The 20154-nt window shown below is 39.3% G+C and overlaps 1 protein-coding gene and 1 long non-coding RNA gene across 4 annotated transcripts in view; one reads left to right on the top strand and one right to left on the bottom strand.

The window, feature by feature from the left end:
- Positions 1–20154, top strand: part of LOC143346874 (fibroblast growth factor receptor homolog 1) — a 110013-nt gene that overhangs the window by 79541 nt on the left and 10318 nt on the right. For 2 of the 3 annotated variants that reach the window (XM_076775465.1, XM_076775466.1), the window contains exon 2: positions 829–970. In XM_076775465.1, the coding sequence (XP_076631580.1) occupies positions 886–970 (85 nt within the window). In that variant the 5' untranslated portion in view covers positions 829–885. Of the gene's footprint in view, positions 1–828; positions 971–19510; positions 19533–20154 lie in introns of those variants that run through there. The other variant, XM_076775467.1, reaches the window with a different exon arrangement.
- Positions 2000–20154, bottom strand: part of LOC143346896 (uncharacterized) — a 33094-nt gene continuing 14939 nt past the window's right edge. The window contains exon 3 of the long non-coding RNA XR_013080524.1: positions 2000–2086. This is a non-coding gene — a long non-coding RNA (uncharacterized LOC143346896). The remainder of the gene's footprint in view (positions 2087–20154) is intronic.

The raw sequence follows: 20154 nt of genomic DNA, 5'->3' as shown, positions 1-20154 counted from the left end.
TGTTGGCTGTGGGGGTCAATTACAATCATTTTTGGTGAATAGACATAACCCCGAAATCTTGCTCATTTTCGAGAAAAAAATTCAGTACAGGCGGAACTTTAAACATTAATAACTTTTTAACGAGGCCTTTATCGACAAATAAGTATTCTTGATTTTCATCTTATTTTGGCCTCTAGAATCCGCCATTAAAATTTTTCCCAGGGGTGGTCGAACACCCTGTATAAGTGCACTGCAGAGTCTCCATTTTCGATAAACTCGAGATGAACGAAGCTAGTAAAGACCAATATGGCGTAGCAAAATCGCTGTCGATCGAAATTATATTCTTTTCAAGTTAATTTGTTAATATTTACTGAGTCCTTTTCAATCAGTGCAGTTTATAATATACATTGCACTGTAGAGTCTCCATTTTCGATAAACTCGAGATGAACGGAGCTAGTAAAGACCAATATGGCGTAGCAAAATCGCTGTCGATCGAAATTATATTCTTTTCAAGTTAATTTGTTAATATTTACCAAGTTCTTTTCAATCAGTGCAGTTTATAATATACATTGCACTGCAGAGTCTCCATTTTCGATAAACTCGAGGTAAACGGAGCTAGTAAAGACCAATATGGCGTAGCAAAATCGGTGTCGATAGAAATGCAATTTACATTTTTGCAATTAGTTTGTTCCAAAGCAAACAGAAATTATTCGAGTTTGATACGAGATGGGTTTCAGCCGTTGAAAGGTGCGGGAGTTAATATTTACCGGGTCCTTTTTAACCAGCTCAACGGTCCCTTTTCACGCGACAGCCATTGAATAAACAAACCGTTCTTGGCTTCTGTTTCAGAATGTCACTCATGCCGCGCTACTAGCTAACCCGGTACCTGTCGTCGAAGAAGTCGGGATGGCGATCGCAAAATGTCTCATCGTTGGGATACTCCTTATCCTGGAGATCGATCGATCTATCCAAGGGCAGCTGGTTCGACTAGGTAAGAAGCAAAATCTAGTTTTTAGCGTTCAAATGCTATTTCAAAACTATCGTGTAAAATTAATACCAGAATAATATTTAAAAAAAAATGTACAATTTCGTTATACAAGTCCTCGTCAGGAGGACCCATTTATATTTATAAATCGTGGAAAAATACTTTCCCTTAATGAATAACGCAAAAGCTGAAAGGTAAACAAAGCATTAGATTATTCTAATAAATTCCAACATTGATTGTTGGATTTAAAAACATTTAAAAATTAGAATTACCGTGATAAATATAAACTGAACTTGATTCTGTTAGAATTTGTTAGAACTTGTAATCGTTCTTCCAAATAAATAACAGGTACCAAATATACACAATATTATATTATCCTAATAAATTCCAACATTAATTGTTGGATTTAAAACCATTTAAAAATTAGAATTACCGTCATAAATATAAACTAGAGTTGATTCTGTTAAAACGAAGAACTTGTAATCGTTGTTCCAAGTAAACGACGAGTTTCTCGGGCGACAGGAACCCAGGAGCAAAATGGCGGCAGAATTAGAATCGTCGGAACAGATCGTCGTGATTTCTCCCGGCGAGAAAAAGTGAAAAGACAAAAAGTAACGAAGCAACGAACTCGACGAACCTTTTTTTAACCGAACTTTCGGCGGTGTCTTCCTCGTCCGTTCTCCCGGTACTAAATTTTTCGAGATTCTCGTCGTTCGCGAGCGAGTAAATGGCGCGCGAAGTTCAAGGAAACGGAAGGGAAACGACGGAGACGGAGATAGACGTTGGATTTCGCACGTGGTCCGAGCATAGATTCGCGAGGGATATTTTCGTGGGCAAAAAAGCAGAGGCATATCGCGCGAAAGCGAAAGTTACGAGCGCGGAATGGATGGAACGTGGAAAAAAATATGGCCCCAAGGGCGGGAAAAGCTTGGGAAGATTCGAGAGTGATAAACAATGACTCGATCGCGAGGAATCCTGTCGTTATACTTCGCGGGAGTATTTTTAATTTCGATCCTCACTCACCGACACGATGAACTCGCACGTGAAAAAGAAACTTCCGTAGTTGAGCGAGTGTTTTCTCCTCTTGACGCCATTTTTTATACGTTGAACTGAACAGGAACGCTGGAACAGATGCAAATTCGTAATTTCATTAATAGAATTAATTAAATGGGAACTTCGTAGACGGTATCTCAACCCCTAAATACAATAAATCTTATATCTTTGCAAAGTGGATTCTATAGTTTTCTGAAAATTTCAATTTCTCATAAATGCATAAATAAACCTGATCAAAACTTTGTTCCAAATTAAACAACTGCAAGTTTAGTCGTAGATGAAAATGATTGAATGGAGTTTGAGAAAAATAGAAACCTGTTTTCTCAGGGGGAGTAAAATTCTCGAGTGTCCCCTTGGGCGCCTAATCGACGTTTCGACGTTGGCTCTAGCTGTAAATTACGTGATTGGAAAAAAGCCAAGATTCGTAGGTGAGTAAAGAAACTGGAGGAGTGGGGGTTGTTCTGGGGGTCCGATCGTTGGCATTTTAAGGCGTAAATTTCTCGAAATTCCGCCACGTAGCAGCGAGGACACTTATGCGAAACGAGTTCTCGTTGTCTTTCACCGCGTTCCAACAATCGGAAAGTCTGTCGACGGAGAAACGAGCCGGACAGAAACGTGTCGTTAAAAGAAACGCTCGAGGATAATTGCCAACCCCTGCGGTTTCCTTCTCCTTTCAGTCTTTCTGAAACTCCGAGGACTTTCTGTCTCTAATGAGAAGATTATTTCAACTCTCGCAATAACATTTAATCCTTCAAATTATTGCCTCTCTCTATTATTATATTCAATTATTTACGATTAATGATTAATAGACTGCGGATGTTTATGCATTCATGGGAAATTTTAATTCTCAAGAAACTACAGAATGCACTTGAAATGCAAAAATATAAGACTTTAAGATGCGAATTATTATACTGGGAAAAATTTTAATGGGGGATTCTAGAGGCCAAAATAAGAGGAAAATCAAGAATATTAATTTATTGATGAAGGCTTCGTTAAGGAGTTAGTAACAATTAAATTTAAAAATTTCAAATCGTTCTGGAAAAATTATTTTTTGTTCCGGGGGTCAATTACAATAATTTTTGGTCATTAGACATACCCTCGAAATCCTACCAACTTTCTAGAAAAAAATTCAAGGTGTGGAAGTTTTCGACAAAATTAAAAAATTTCAAATCGTTTTGGAAAAAATATTGTTAGCTGTGAGGGTCAGTTACAATCATTTTTGGTCATTAGACATACCCTCGAAATCCTACCCACTTTCGAGAAAAAAATTCGAGAAGGTGTGAAATTTTTCGACGAAATTAAAATATTTCAAATCGTTCTGAAAAAAATATTGTTAGCTGTGAGGGTCAATTACAATCATTTTTGGTCATTAGACATACCCTCGAAATCCTACCCACTTTTTAGAAAAAAATTCGAGAAGGTAAGGAATTTTTCGACAAAATTAAAAAATTTCAAATCGTTTTGGAAAAAATATTGTTAGCTGTGAGGGTCAGTTACAATCATTTTTGGTCATTAGACATACCCTCGAAATCCTACCCACTTTCGAGAAAAAAATTCGAAAAGGTGTGAAATTTTTCGACAAAATTAAAATATTTCAAATCGTTCTGAAAAAAACATTGTTAGCTGTGAGGGTCAATTACAATCATTTTTGGTGAATAGACATACCCTCGAAATCCTACCCACTTTCGAGAAAAAAATTCGGGAAGGTGTGAAATTTTTCGGCGAAATTAAAATATTTTAAATCGCTCTGAAAAAAATATTGTTAGCTGTGGGGGCCAGTTATAATCATTTTTGGTCATTAAACATACCCTCGAAATCCTACCCACTTTCGAGAAAAAAATTCGAGAAGGTGTGAAATTTTTCGACAAAATTGAAAAATTCCAAATCGTTCTGAAAAAAATATTGTTAGCTCTGGGGGCCAGTTACAATCATTTTTGGTCATTAAACATACCCCCGAAATCTTAGCCACTTTCTAGAAAAAAATTCGATAAGGTGTGGAATTTTTCGACAAAATTGAAAAATTTCAAATCGTTCTGAAAAAAATATTGTTAGCTGTGGGGGCCAGTTATAATCATTTTTGGTCATTAGACATACCCTCGAAATCCTAGCCACTTTCTAGAAAAAAATTCGATAAGGTGTGGAATTTTTCGACAAAATTGAAAAATTCCAAATCGTTCTGAAAAAAATATTGTTAGCTCTGGGGGCCAGTTACAATCATTTTTGGTCATTAGACATACCCCCGAAATCCTGCGCATTTTCGAGAAAAAAATTCAGTATGGGCGGAACTTTAAATGTTAATAACTTTTTAGCGAAGCCTTTATCGACAAATTGATATTCTTGATTTTCGTCTTATTTTGGTCTCTAGAATCCTTCATTAAAATTTTTCCCAGGGATGGCCAAACACTCTGTATTTGGGGGTTGAAACAACGATCTATGTATAAAGCTCCCATTTCATCAATGATCGCTGTTTGGGATCCACGAGCATCGATGGACCGAGAAGATTTCTCGATGCTCAGAAGTGTCCGTCGCGCCTTTAATCGTTAGACAGACGATTCGTGAGCGAATCGAGTATTTTTAAAACTCGTACAAAGCCGAAGGATAGAAGCCAGACAGAAATAAAAGAGATGCCTTTTGGGGAGTCCCGATGAGAAATTCCATTTATGAAATGTTGCCTCCAGAGAAAAATCGTGCTCCTCTATAGGAAATACTTCGAAACGTAAAAACACAAATGTATAAAAATTATTTGATTATCATTTCAACATCGTTTCCTGTCTCAACGTAGGTCGTTAGTCATAGCAAGAAATTCGATTTATTGTCGATCGATGGGTCTTGAATCAAAATTCGAAATCCCTCGTTAAAATTCAACATCCGACTATCTAATCTCTCGCTTTTCCTCTGAAACATCGAAACCATATCTTGATCGATGCGAAATCACAAAATGAATTCGTTTTACGCAGAATTGTTTACTTCGCAATTAGGAACTAAATTGCTTATCTTGTGAAATGCAATTAATTTGTCTGCGTCTTACGTTGTCTTTTATCAACTGTTCAGTGCCACCTTTTTTGGAATATTATTTAAAACAATTCAGATATCGATTTTCGGTGAAATTAATCGAAATATTTATCGATTGGTTCGTTGATTTCACCTTTGTGTTAAAGCATGCATAAAAATTCTTAAGGAAAGATACGATATTAAAATCGATCGGGAGGCTAACGATTCCATCGAGAAGCTGTCGAAGGACAAGGAAAACGCGTTGCGTCAGCTTCCACCGCCATTACCAATTCCATTAAGGTTTCCACGGACAATGGAAATACGGGTTTTCCAGGAAGACGGTCAAAGTCGAATTTTACGAGACGAACCGATGGAAAACGTTGGGCTAACATCTGGCGAACAGATTCGGGCCTTGTATTAAACGCTTTCTCTAAACGGTATTTCGCTGGATGCCTGCGCGGCGTTCCGTTTGGAATTTCCGGCAATTGCACACGTGCGTCTGCTGTAGCCAAAGTGTACAAACAGCAGAAACCAGCCATTGTGCTCGAAACGGGCCGCCATATAAACTACCTGAGCGTCTTATAATCCCTAAATCGCATAAATCACGTACTCCACGTGTTTCCTACGACTATCAGCTAACCGTGCAAATCCTCTGCAGCACTTAATCCTCCAGACAATCTTCGAACCTCCCATTCTTCCCATCCTTCGATCAATTTCTATTCATTGACACGTAAACTGCCACAATTTTGACTTTAGACAATCCGTAAACTATATTCGCTAAAACTTGTTCTAGTTTTCATTTTCGTAACCTCGTTAAAATTCATGCATCTTACTCAAAATTTGAGAATTTTAGTTCTATACTTGAAGATCTTTTCAAAGCGTTCAAGCGGGAAAATTTTAGAACTTAAAAAATATCGATTATCAATCGATTGTAGGAGAAGTTTCGTTGAAATCGATATGATTCGGGGTTCGACGATTATTTTCGTAATAATTCGCGCGTGTTCGATCGCAAGATCATCGGCTCCTGACGAAATCTTGGTGCTACGGCGAATACGCGTTCCCCCCTGGGCAAATCGCGCTCCGCTGCCATCTCTTTCATTGTCCAATTGGTAATATCAGCCGCTATTACCCTGTTGAATACATTTAATAGACAAAAGATTGGCAGAGGCTCTCATTTGAGCGTGTGATCGCGGCCACGGGGACCGCGGCGTGGAAACGCGGTCGCCGAGGTTGAGAATATCATCGACGGTTTGCTAATAACGGGCGAGCCCGGCTGTACATATGGCATTCAATGACCTGGCAATTGGACAATTGAGCTCAATCATAATAATACACATATATCGTCGCAACGCTGGCATTTCGGCCTGTTATCAATAAATTTATTTGCCGTAAAGTAAATTCGACCATCGTCCATCGCGATTTCAACAATTTTCCACCGATTTTCCAACGTCTCTACGAGCCAACCTCCCTTTCACCGTTTCCGTAAACTATTTTAACAAACAACGATGTAAATAATCAATCGCGATACATCGATGTCGTTATAACACACCACGACATAACGATATTAATACATCGATGTAAACTTTGCGATATAACGACATCGATATATCGATACAATACAGGGTGTTCGGTCACCCATGGGAAATATTTTAAAAAGTTTTTAACAATTAAATTCAAAAATTTTTAATCGTTCTGGAAAAATTATTTTCAGTTCCAGGGGTCAATTGCAATAATTTTTGGTCATTAGACATACCCTCGAAATCTTACGCACTTTCGAGAAAAAAATTCGAATAGGTGCCTAAATTTTTCGGTGAAAATGAAAAAGTTCAAATCATTCTGGAAAAATTATTTTCGGTTGCGGGGGTCAATTGCAATCATTTTTGGTGAATAGACATACCCACGAAATCTTACGCAGTTACGAGAAAAAAATTCGAATAGATACCTAAATTTTTCGACGAAAAAAAAATTTTTCAAATCATTCTAGAAAAATTATTTTTGGTTGCGGGGGTCAATTATAATCATTTTTGGTCATTAGACATACCCTCGAAATCTTACGCACTTTCGAGAAAAAAATTCGAATAGGTGCCTAAATTTTTCGGTGAAAATGAAAAAGTTCAAATCATTCTGGAAAAATTATTTTCGGTTGCGGGGGTCAATTGCAATCATTTTTGGTGAATAGACATACCCACGAAATCTTACGCAGTTACGAGAAAAAAATTCGAATAGATACCTAAATTTTTCGACGGAAAAAAAATTTTTCAAATCATTCTAGAAAAATTATTTTTGGTTGCGGGGGTCAATTACAATAATTTTTGGTCATTAGACATACCCTCGAAATCTTACGCACTTTCGAGAAAAAAATTCGAATAGGTGCCTAAATTTTTCGGTGAAAATGAAAAAGTTAAAATCATTCTGGAAAAATTATTTTCGGTTGCGGGGGTCAATTGCAATCATTTTTGGTCAATAGACATACCCCCGTAATCCTATGCATTTTCGAGAAAAAAATTCCTTACCGAAAATCTAATATGAAGCCAGAAATGCTTCCCTGAAATTTCATGCATATCTTTAAAACGTCGTCATTTCTGAACAGATTGAAGGATTTTAATGTTTAAAAAAGCAATCAATGCGTATTTTAATAGAGAATATGTAGAAATTCTAAAAATATTGGAAAAGTTGCTCATTGAGCCCGTAAAATGTGAAAAACCCCATAAAAGTAGTCTAATTTCTAAACGGCGATAACTCTTACAATAGTAAAGGTATCTCATTGAAATTTTTTTCTGAAACAGAGCCCATGGGCACCTACAAAAAAGTATTAAACAATTTTTCTGTAAAGAGTCAAACAAAATTATTAACAACTAAAAACGAATATTTAAGAAAAATCGACAGGTGCCTAAATTTTTCGGCGAAAAAAAAAATTTCAAATCGTCCTGGAAAAATTATATTTAGTTACAGGGGTTAATTACAATCATTTTTGGTCATTACACATACACCCGAAATCCTACGCACTTTCGAGAAAAAAATTCATTACTGAAAATCTAGGTGCCTAAATTTTTCGACGAAAAAAAAAAATTTCAAATCGTTCTGGAAAAATTATTTTCGGTTGTGGGGGTCAATTACAATCATTTTTGGTGAATAGACATAACCCCGAAATCCTACCCACTTTCTAGAAAAAAATTCAGTACGATCGGAACTTTAAGCTTTAATAACTTTTTAATGAAGCCTCCATCAACAAATTAGAATTCTTGATTTTCGTCTTATTTTGGCCTCTAGAATCCTCTATTAAAAGTTTTCCCATCGGTGGCCGAACACCCGGTATATCGACGTGATTATCGCAAATAATACCATCGATGCATCAATGCTGCTATTCGAACCGAACGATATTAATGCAACGATACAATAATTACATTTTAACGATGCCGGTGCATCAATATAATTGCAATATTCGATGTCGATCGATCGATGGAATAATTAAAACAGCACGACCTCGATAGATCGATGTAACCTGTATCTTTGTAACGACATCTATTGCTCGATAATTATTATTCGTTGCAATTTATAAACGTCGTTAATGGATTGATGAAACAATCATGATACAACGACGGTAGTAGACTGGATATATATGTTAATAAGGGCGTCGATACACCGATATCGCGAATCTGACCATCATTATTCTCTGTCTTTCCTCTCTTCGACTCTAGCTACTCGCGCCATTATTCTCCAGTTGTTAAATTATGAAATGCAAAGCTAAACAAACCCTCCCATCATCAAAGTTTCACGTATCTCTTAATTGTGAATTTATTTCGCATTTCAGAAGAGAAATTTTATTATTTTGACTAAAACACTGCACTTGTGAAAGATTTGTGCGACTCTATAAGGATAGAATTAGCCAACCTATCTCATCTTATGGTCATAGTCGTGCTTGCGGACCAAAGTAGACATCAGTTTTGTTCCATCGAGTTCATCTTCGATATCGCGGACTTTATTAGAGTCGTATCTCAGCTTCCAGGAATAAGTAACACGCACAGTTGACCTCGTGGAAAGCTGTTGAAGCTTAATTACGATTGTCTGGCATCGAGCGGAGGCAGCCAGGCGAACCGTGGCTCCATACGCTCATTAAGATAGCAGCCGGTCTTAAGCACTGTCCCTTAATCTCCCCAAAGGGATCATCCTTTTTAAGGTATAATTATGCAGGCGGTAGCGCGTGGGTCGTTTTGTACCTGAGTTGAATCTCCCGCCGTCAAATCGCTGAACGTTTCTATCTGTCAGTCCTCGCGTATCCCTTCGGCCTTCTTCTTTTCTACCCCGCGTTGCAGTTGTTTTATATCAAACAACGAACCCTTCGACTGGAATCTTAATTAGAACGTCCGAGAAACGGGACACACGAAGACGCGTCTCTATCTCTGGCTGCTAATAGATGCATCCAGCCGCCCTGGGAACGTTCGCCAAGCCACCTAATCCAAAACCACGCGATAAAAGGGCCAACCATAACGGGACACCCGTGCACTTTCGACGCTTTTGTTTCCTCAAACCACTCGATATCTCACTCTCATCGAACGTTATCGAACGTTCATTGTTCTTAAACGCGTCACGCGTGACTCAACGTCTATCGAGTTCCAGGATTATTTAAATAAGAACGTTGCTCGAGTAATCGCTCTTAATCCAACTCGCCTGTTGAACATAATATATCATTCGACGCGTCGAAGTGCGGACAATAATTTTATCGATGGGATAAGCAACCGATCTTGATCCGCGAACCGCGACAAAGCGAAGATTGTAAAGTCGAGCTTTCGCGTTGTCGTATTAATGCAGGCATTAGAATTTCTTAATCCACTTAAATTCGAAGAGTCTGTCGCGGATCATCCCGTCGAAACGCAGAAAAAGAGATGGCTAATTTCCTTGGCCTCTGCCAGACATAGACTTTAAATTGTAGCAGGGTAATATTAAAAAGAGAACTATAATTTCCGGATTGCAAAATCGATACGCCATTCGTAATTAAGCCGGAAGTTAGGATTAGTACTGAATACGTGGACAATTATTTCGTCAGAGAGTTAAGTTACCGATCTCGATCCGCTAAGAAAGACAAAACCGCTTTTAATATCGTGTTCCCGCTTTGTAGACCCGATACGGGGCTTTGTAATCCAGCCGGTGGCTCGAGTAATCCTCGATCCTGGACTCGAACGCGTCGTATCGAAGCGTAGGAAATTATTTCGTCAGAACGATAAGCGACGAGTGATTCCCTTGTCGCTCGATGGAGAGAACACAGCCGCGAAAGGGTTTCGTGGTATCGAGTTTCCACTTTGTAGAATTAATACCCTGCATTCAAGTCCGGTACACTGGCTAGCCGAACGCGAGATCTCTGGATCGGATCGTCGGATTAAGAGTCAAAAATCAAGATCTAACCGCGTGGGATCGGCGTAATACGAAACCACGCGGGCCCCGTCGAATTCCGTTGTTCCCCTTTGTCTCCGAAGTCGAGGTGAAAAATAGCGTGAAACGAAGACGAATTAATCTAAATACTATACGCTGTACAAAGTCGGCAACTGTGAATTTGTCTGAAAGCAAACTGTCGAGAAATGATTTCGTATATTTTAAACAGATGTTAATAACTAATATTTCCGTTGAAATTTATTAAATATGCTAAACTGGATTTGTTTAAACGAGAGCTACGCATTGGAAATATATCGTGGCAGAAGCATCTGTTCGTAGTATGTAGATCGATGCAACGCGTGCTGTGTATTTCGGAGACTTCAACGCGCGACTTCTGCACAAGCGATGACTTCTCACTGCAGGTCATTTTTTCCTCGTAACTTTCGAGCGTTTCTTTCCCTCTTTTAACCCGTTTGCGTCCATTGGCTCGTGCACAAGGTGTTCAGGCGGATTCTATGACTCGAAGGGAAACGAAGGTGCTTGGCGAGATACGTTTCTGATGAATCTCCGGGAATATTCTTTAAAAATCCTAGCCTCGTTACCCGATGATAAATACCATGATCAGAAATACCCAGCAAGATTAAAGCCTCCAGTCGATGGCTAATTACGTTAGGGCGGTATATTCTGTGAGAAACACGTTCGAAGAATCGAAGAAGGAACGTTTTTATCCGCTGTAATTGAACTGATTTACTTTCTCTCTTTTGTAATTAAAATCTCTTGTTGGTACTGATACTGTTTCAGGTTTCTCGAGTTCGAGGACGCGTATTCAGAATTTGAATTTGCTTTTTATTACTTTTAATTGTTGCACTGGTCCAAGACTCAAACTGAATGCACGAAATTTTCAAACTGTAGAATAGTATTCGTTCCAACAGCAAATTCAACAATTTGATAGCAACGAATGGACACGATTTCAAGTTAGGCAACTCGCGCAAGTATTAACTCAGGCAGAGTCAGACTCGTCGAAGAATCAGGAGCCAAAGATAAAAGGCTACCTTCTGGCTAGGTGCTAAAGGGGTACGCAATTAAAAGGACATAAATCACCGGGCTGTCCTCTAAGTACCTCTCCGATAGGCTCGTTATAATCTCGACTGGTGGCTATTTCCAGAGTCAACCATCTTCGACACAACCTGGTTCGTTCCGTCATGAATAGCCTAACGAACCGAGAACTTGCAACGTTTACTCGCGCGTTTGTTTCTTTGCAATCCTCGTCGATTCCGGAAGCGTTCGGTTCCCAAACGAGCGAGAAAATCGTCATTCGGGTAAATTATTTGCGCGACCAATTAACACTTTGGCAAAGAAAGAGGAAAACCGAGTCGAGGCTACGTAGTCGAGGAAGCAATTCGTTCTTGGAGCTTGTTGATGTTGGGAATATTTTTGGAGGGCTGTTTATAAAGGCGAATGAATGCTACTTGCAAGCAGAAATGGGGAAAAATTCTTATTCGACGGTAAAACTATCGAACCAGTCAAAACAACCCATTCGTAATTTCTAATAAAATTAAAACTAAAAGTTGAAGAAGACATGAAAGTGCAACATTTTTATGTAACTCGAAAGTAAAACGGATTTTTCGCGATAAGGTAGCCAAGTAATAAGTCTTGCTACTTTATGGCGTACATTTCCTTTTCGTTTTCGTAACGATGGTAATAATTTTTCGCGTTGAATCTCCCCAACGTTTGATTAAAAAATACGTAACAAAAGAACGTTTGAAAGATATTTGGATAGAAATAGCGAAGATTAGAATTTCAGCCAAGTTACGTCGTAAACTCGCATTGTAAACTTGAGGAACCGTGAAGCAGATCGCCAGGAAGGAGGCAGCCGATAGGAAAGGAGGAATCTCGTTTCAGAAATAGATGCGTTTCTGGTAAACACAGGTTACGGTTCCCGCGTCGGTTCACGGTGTATTTGAAGAGATTAACGCCAGCTTGGCTAGACCTGGCTAGGCCAGCGGATTAAAACGGTTCGTCACGGCGCGTCGACGAAAATGGATTCGTCGTTCGACGCGAACGATCGCTCCGGCCATCGGTTCTCATTACTCGGAGGGAAACGTCAGCGGCGCAAAAAGGACGACGCCGTTTCGCACCGTTTCCCGTGTTTCGTGATTAATGGGAAGCTTAATGGCGCAAACTCGCCGAATTGGACGCAGCTCCGACTTTATTAATCCACCGAACACTCGATTATTGTCTTCGGTTCTACAAAGTGGGCCGAGAATACGTTCCGAGTTGTTCTAACTCCATTAAAACAGCTCCCTCCGGTGTACACCGGGTCGAAAAGAGCGGAACGAAATGCTACGCCGTTTCTAAAGATAGCGTAGAGTGCCTGGGAATCGTAGGTTCAGCGTAAACTGTATCGATTTTGATTGTTTCTTTTACGCTTAGCGCCGATCTGCGTAGCATTTCGACCAGTTTTCCATTCCGAATCCCCGCAACGCGCTCGAAATTCTTTTTGTTCGCCGGGTTTCGTAACGACGCCAGCCAACTTCCAGGTTTCTGGCTTCGATTCGAGCCACCCATATTTGTACGCTCGTTATAACAAGGTTTCTGGGTGGCGCAAGGACGTGAGTAATGAGCCCCGCTAAACTGTTCAGGACTGCGTTTAAAACAGTTTTGCATTCTAGTCCTTTTTGTCGTTGGATGATTCTTGAAACCAGCTTCCAGGTTTCTAGCTTCGCAAAGCGACGATGCTCGGTTCGAAGGCGATCTCGACGTTCGTGATAAATAGCGGGGATCCGTGCAACCAGTTGCACAATTCTGCATACCGATTTGACCAAGTTTCCGTTTGAACTTTCCACTATAAATCGATGGCTAAGCTCCGTGGAGCGTTCGAGTCTCTTTTTATCCGTCGCGTTTCGCGACGATGGCAGATATTAGAAACCAACTTTCAGATTTGTAGCTCGGTCCCCGCCGACCAGATTCGTACACTCGTTCGTACAAGCTTCCACGCGAAGTACACGGACACGAGCAATAAATAATGGAGATCTGTGCAACTACATAGTTAGACAGTGGTGGCCGACACGTGTACCACGATTGTTGAGAACGATTACGAATGGCCGGCGCGTAGGAATATTTTTGGCACGTTCCGCGCCACGGTTCTACCGAGGTAATCCATCTTACGTGCTTCTGCACCTGCAGTTCTCCGGTTTTCGCTTCCACGATTCAACTTTTGTTTCTCTATTTATCCTAATCAAACACGCGAAAGAAATCCTCGTCCCCTAAACTCGAGGAAGGCGTACAAAATGGCCAAGGCCCGATCTAAATATATAATTTGTTTTCCATTTCCATTTCACGCCCGATTCGAGCCAATTTGTCCCGTCGCGGATTTTCGCGCGTCCGGACAGCTCTAACAGAGTGTCCCGGCACTTTCCTATCAGAGAACATTTAAAAAACTGCCACTTTCGATCAGATAATGTGCGAGTCTATCGTCGCGGTTCATACATTCGCGCAAATTTATGCCACCGATTACGTTACCCGGTCATATCTCTCCTATCACTTTCCTCGGTTGATGGACTCCGTTCGGTCTAATCTGCGCGTTTCTACGGTCGTTAAATATTACAAATACGTAGAAGAAATGAAATAAACGGAATAAATAAATCGGCGATATTTCACATCGAAAACTAGTATCGCTTTATGGCGTACAGATAATAACGCATGAATATGTAAACGGTTACAAATTGATACGATCGCGACCGTTTCCGTTTTGATCCCGCGTTGGTTTATTAGTGAAATTCACGGTTTCCGTGGTACTTGGGAGTACCGTTCCTTCTACGCGAATTTTCCAAGATAACTCCGTTCTAAATTGGACGCGGTCTCTGGCGTCGAAAAATATTTTGAGAACCGGTCACGACCGCCTCGCGTAAGCGTACCCCGGGTAGCCGTGCGAAAACTTTGAAATTAATTTACGATCGGCGCGTGCTGTTCCCGATAAACACGGTCCCGAAACGGTTTTTCAGACGATCGAGAGATTTATTGGACGGAATTAATGCCCCGTGCGATCGTTCCGACGCGCCACAATGTTATCGACCGGCATTCTCACCCGCGGGTTAGATAATTATATCGAACAATTCATCGTGCATTATGGCCGCGTAATGCTTCTGCTAAATATGGTGAAAACTGCAGCTCGTAAATTACTACGGTAACTGTCCCGCTACGATACGCCTACCTCGCAATGGGAATTAATTGGACTGGGAGGATTTTTATTCTACCTTTTATTATTTTTTTCTTTAATACCGCGTTGTACGTAAATCATTAATAATAGCGGAGAACTTAAGCCTCGTCAATTTCTTTTCCGACCATGCCACATAACGTGTTTTACAACTAGGCGATATGCACACTGTTCTCTCTGTAACAGAGATTGCTGGCTGGAGTGTGTTCGAGACTAAGAATATATCTTCCAGAAGAGGGACCAAATGTAGAAAACGTAAAGATACATTCTCAGATAATTGTGGATGGAGAATTTCACGCAATTATGAATACCAAATTTCTTGAGAAAATTAAAAAATTTCTAATCATTCTAGAAAAATTAGTTTTAGTTGCAGGGGTTTATTACAATCATTTTTGGTCAATAGACATACCCACGAAATCCTACGCATTTTTGAGAAAAAAATTCACAATGGTGGGCAAATTTCTCGGCGAAAAAAAAAAATTTCAAATCGTTTTGAAAAAATTATATTTGACTGCAGAGGTCAATTACAATCCTTTTTAGTGAATAGATATACCCCCGAAATCCTACGCATTTTCGAGAAAAAAATTCAGGAAGGTAGGCAAATTTCTCGGCAAAATTAAAAAATTTCAAATCATTCTAGAAAAATTATTTTTAGTTCCAGGGGTTAATTACAATCATTTTTGGTCAATAGATATACCTTCGAAATCCTACGCACTTTCGAGAAAAAAATTCAGGAAGGTGCCTAAATTTTTCGGCAAAAAGGAAAAATTTCTAATCATTCTAGAAAAATTATTTTTAGTTGCAGGTGTTAATTACAATCATTTTTGATCAATAGACATACCCACGAAATCCTATGCATTTTTCAGAAAAAAATTCATAATGGTGGGCAAATTTCTCGGCGAAAAAAAAAAATTTCAAATCGTTTTGAAAAAATTATATTTGACTACAGGGATCAGTTACAATCATTTTTGGTGAATAGACATATCCCCGAAATCCTACGCATTTTCGAGAAAAAAATTCAGGAATGTGGGCAAATTTCTCGGCGAAACTAAAATATTTAAAATCGTTCTGAAAAAAATATTGTTAGCTGTGGGGGTCAGTTGCAATCATTTTTGGTGAATAGACATATCCCCGAAATGCTACGCATTTTCGAGAAAAAAATTCAGAAAGGTAGTCAAATTTCTCGGCAAAATTAAAAAATTTCAAATCATTCTAGAAAAATTATTTTTAGTTGCAGGGGTTAATTACAATCATTTTTGGTCAATAGATATACCTTCGAAATCCTACGCACTTTCGAGAAAAAAATTCAGGAAGGTGCCTAAATTTTTCGGCAAAAAGGAAAAATTTCTAATCATTCTAGAAAAATTATTTTTAGTTGCAGGGGTTAATTACAATCATTTTTGGTCAATAGATATACCTTCGAAATCCTACGCACTTTCGAGAAAAAAATTCAGGAAGGTGCCTAAATTTTTCGGCAAAAAGGAAAAATTTCTAATCATTCTAGAAAAATTATTTTTAGTTGCAGGGGTTAATTACAATCATTTTTGGTCAACAGACATATCACCAAAATGCTACGCATTTTCGAGAAAAAAAAACATCATTCATGCGTATGTTTAAAAAGTCGCGTCTCCTGAACAAACTGGAGGATTTTAATGTTTCAAAATGCAAACAACGCGTATTTTGTCGCAGAATATGTAAAAATTCCGTCTTTCCATTCCTTGTAAACATCACGTGGTCCACGTGGCAAAAATTGCGTCTTAAAGATGGTCTCGTTTCAAAAAGGGCTAGAAAAGATCTGTTTTTATTATTGCCAGCCTATTTTAATCCGCTTGGACTTCCTGGTCGAAGTAATAACTGTTTAAAATTAATTGCATGATAATACAGGAAGCGTCGTACGGTCTAAAACCAAATAGCGCAAAAGAGGACGTGAGAATGCACGGTCGTTTCGTTCGGGGAGCATTAGCCATTAGCTAATGGCGGGTACATGAATCTCCCTCGTTTGACAACGCGACCGAGCTTCCACGTTTATTTACTCGTGTCTCGGTCGGGACGTGCATCTTTCTTTTTACCGTGCCATTCTGTGGTGGGTCGACTTTCCCTCCTATTTTCTCTTTGTAGTCGCGATCAAAGCGTCTACACGCATAGGGGAACGGAACGCGTTTTAGGATAGTATTCTAGCTATTTACGCGATGCACACGAGATCTGTCGAAGCTCGGACTGGTCTCCTAACACTCCACCAATAGGAGCTGCAGCCATTTTGATTTCCATCGAAAGAATGTACAGGGCGAGTAAATAAGTAAATAAATTCTATAATTTTAGCGTTATCACCGTGCGAATTCAACGAAGAAATGATAGTTGATATTTTCGTTGTAAAAATATAGATTGCCACGCGATACCTCCGAATATATCTTGATTATTATTTCGGTATTCCCGGGCAGCTGGATCATGGCAGATGGCCCACGTGATGTCATACTCAGAAATCGAACTTGAAGCTTCGATACTTGGAGTATCGTCGTTCGACGACGAATTTATCTCTACAAATTTCGAATACCGAATAAGGGATGAACTTTGTTCGTTGGTTTATTTGTTTAACCGTGTTGGCGTGACTCTCGATCGAAAAGTGTCGGGGGGATCGCGGAGCCACGTGGCGAGGCTAGCCCCGAAAAAAGAGAAGCGAGAACGGAACTCGCGGCAAGAGACAATAAACTCGATCGACTTCCGTCGAGAGAGCTCTCGGGACAATCGGACATTTGTGCACGCGAACTTGAGGATGTTTAAAGACGGGGGAAAAGAGAGCAAAATACCGAGGGAGACCAAGATGGAATTAAAGCTCGCGGTCTTCGCGAGGATTTCGCCGGGGAATCACCGAGACCAGGAAATTGTGGGCGACGTGGAATTCGCTCCGATTGGATGGCACGCTTGGTATACTTGCTGCAATAGTTACAGAAAACTGCGAATTCTAGACTCCGTGACGATTCAGACGGTTTATCATCTCGTTGGAATTTGTTTTTTTGTTATTTAAATTCTCAAGATATTTGTATTTTTAAGAGTCCTGGTGCATCTTTTCAGATTCAGATATATTCACGCGTAACATCAAATTTCCTTTTACATTTCAATACTTATGCCTAATTTACAACCACTTAATTTTGAAACTATTACTTGGTTTGAGATATACTATTCTAGAGGCCAAAATGAGACGAAAATCAAGAATACCAATTTGTTGATGGAGGCTTCGTTAAAAAGTTATTAATAATTAAATTAAAAAATTTCAAATCGTTCTGGAAAAATTATTTTCGGTTGCCGGGGTCAATTACAATCATTTTTGGTGAATAGCTATACCCTCAAATTCCTACCCACTTTGGAGAAAAAAATTCGAGAAAGTGTGAAATTTTTCGACGGAAAAAAAATATTTTAAATCGTTCTGAAAAAAATATTGTTAGCTGTGGGGGTCAGTTACAATCATTTTTGGTGAATACACATACCTCCAAAATCCTATTCACTTTCGAGAAAAAAATTCGAGAAGGTGTGAAATTTTTCAACGAAATTAAAAAATTTCAAATTATATTGAAAAAATTATATGTAGTTACAGGGGTCAATTACAAGTATTTTTGGTGAATGGACCCACCCCGAAATCCTACTCAGTTTCGAGAAAAAAATTCGTGTAGGCGAACAAATTTTATTAATAATTTTGTAAATAACTTTTGAACGAAGCTTTTATCAACAAATTGGTATTCTTGATTTTCGTCTTATTTTGGCCTCTAGAATCCTCCATTAAAATTTTTCCCAGGGTTGACCGATCACTCTGTATAAAAAATATTGACCTAAATCTACAGATCGTGGATCTTAAAGAACGCAGTTAAATGTGCGATTGTGACTGACAATACCTGAATTCTACGGAGAAAAATTATAACCCAGGCCTCCTAACGAAAATGTTTTATTATTCAAAGATTCCCCCGTGCAGCCACGTGACCCCATTAATTTTTCTAATGGAGTCTGTGGATCGTAGGTTTTCGATAATATCGGATATCCGTGTAATATCAGGAGATTGTGAAAGGTAGAGGCTTTCGAAGCGTAATGACGGGGCGAGCCATAAGCAGACGAGAGAAGACACCCTCGACGGGCCTCTAAATTTAGTTCGGGCGCATTCTGGGGACGGGGAAGAACCGAATCGACCAAGATGATTCCAGATGGAACGTCAAAAGGGACAGTGTCGCGATGCGTTTTTGGCCGTCGTCCAAACGACACCTCCGAAACAGACTTTCATGAATGGACGGAAAACGAGTTTCCTTGGTCGAACGAGAGCCATTTTCCCGAAAGGAAGAACCGACGACACGCCGGCGAACGGAGCCAAGCGTCGTGTTTTCGTTTCTCTGGATCGACTACCGCCTTGATCTTCAAGGTCGAGTCGCAGTATCGGGATCGTTCGATCCAAGCACCAGTGTGTTTTGATAAAATGGAAGCGATTGCTGTCGGTGCTCGAGGCTTTCCTCGAAACGAGGATAAAATTATCGCGGGGATTCGCTTAATGTGTAAATTTAACTCTTTCGACGACGAGCTTTGAACCGTGCACGGAGGAATCACAAACACACAGATTTTGATTATTCTTTCGAATTATCTGGTCAACGACAGCGAACGAAATCGATTTTATTATTAATCTTGCTCGAAATCCGAGTCGCGAAAAACTAAATCGTGGCACGCGTTTCTTTGCGCAATCTTGCGAGCGGTATCCTAAGTGCGATTCGCGGAAGAATCGAATTAGAAGGTGCAAACACTTGCCAAGGTACAGCTAGTTCAATTTATCTTCGTAAAGCCCGTGCTCGGGAAACGCGTAATAAATTATTGTACTGCGTCGCTGGCGGATAAAAATTCGGAGAAGCAATTCTGTGTAACGTGAAATCCATTAAAGCCGCGGAGAAATTCTATTTCGAATTATCCACGAAGGTATTCAATCTTTGCAGCGTAAAATACTTTACGAGAACTTCTCGTCTAGAAGCCTTACGAATCTTAACAAATTCGTTTTGTAGAAATAATTTTTCAAACGTATACTATTTAATTTAGTTTAAATTTGTTTTACGAATATCTCGTAAATGTAAAACTGGGTCAATTTTAATTTATAAGACTCGATGACAAATTAATCAAATTAAATATACAGGGTGTTCGGCCAGCCCTGGAAAAAATTTTAATGGGAGATTCTAGAGGACAAAATATGACGAAAATCAAGAATACTAATTTGTTGATTAAGGCTTCATTAAAAAGTTATTAACGTTTAAAGTTCCACCCTTACTGAATTTTTTTCTCGAAAATGCGCAAGATTTCGGGGGTATATCTATTCACCAAAAATGATTGTAATTGACCCCCACAGGTAACAGTATTTTTTTCAGAACGATTTGAAATATTTTAATTTCGTCGAAAAAAGCACCTCGTTAGATTTTCGGTAAGGATTTTTTTTCTCGAAAATGCGTAGGAATTCAGGGGTATGTCTATTCACCAAAAATGATTGTAACTGGCCCCCACAGCTAACAATATTTTTTTCAGAACGATTTGAAATATTTTAATTTCGTCG

Source organism: Colletes latitarsis, chromosome 10 (genome assembly GCF_051014445.1).
Source record: "Colletes latitarsis isolate SP2378_abdomen chromosome 10, iyColLati1, whole genome shotgun sequence".
NCBI lineage: Eukaryota > Metazoa > Arthropoda > Insecta > Hymenoptera > Colletidae > Colletes > Colletes latitarsis.
This window is presented reverse-complemented; position numbering and strand designations above follow the sequence as displayed.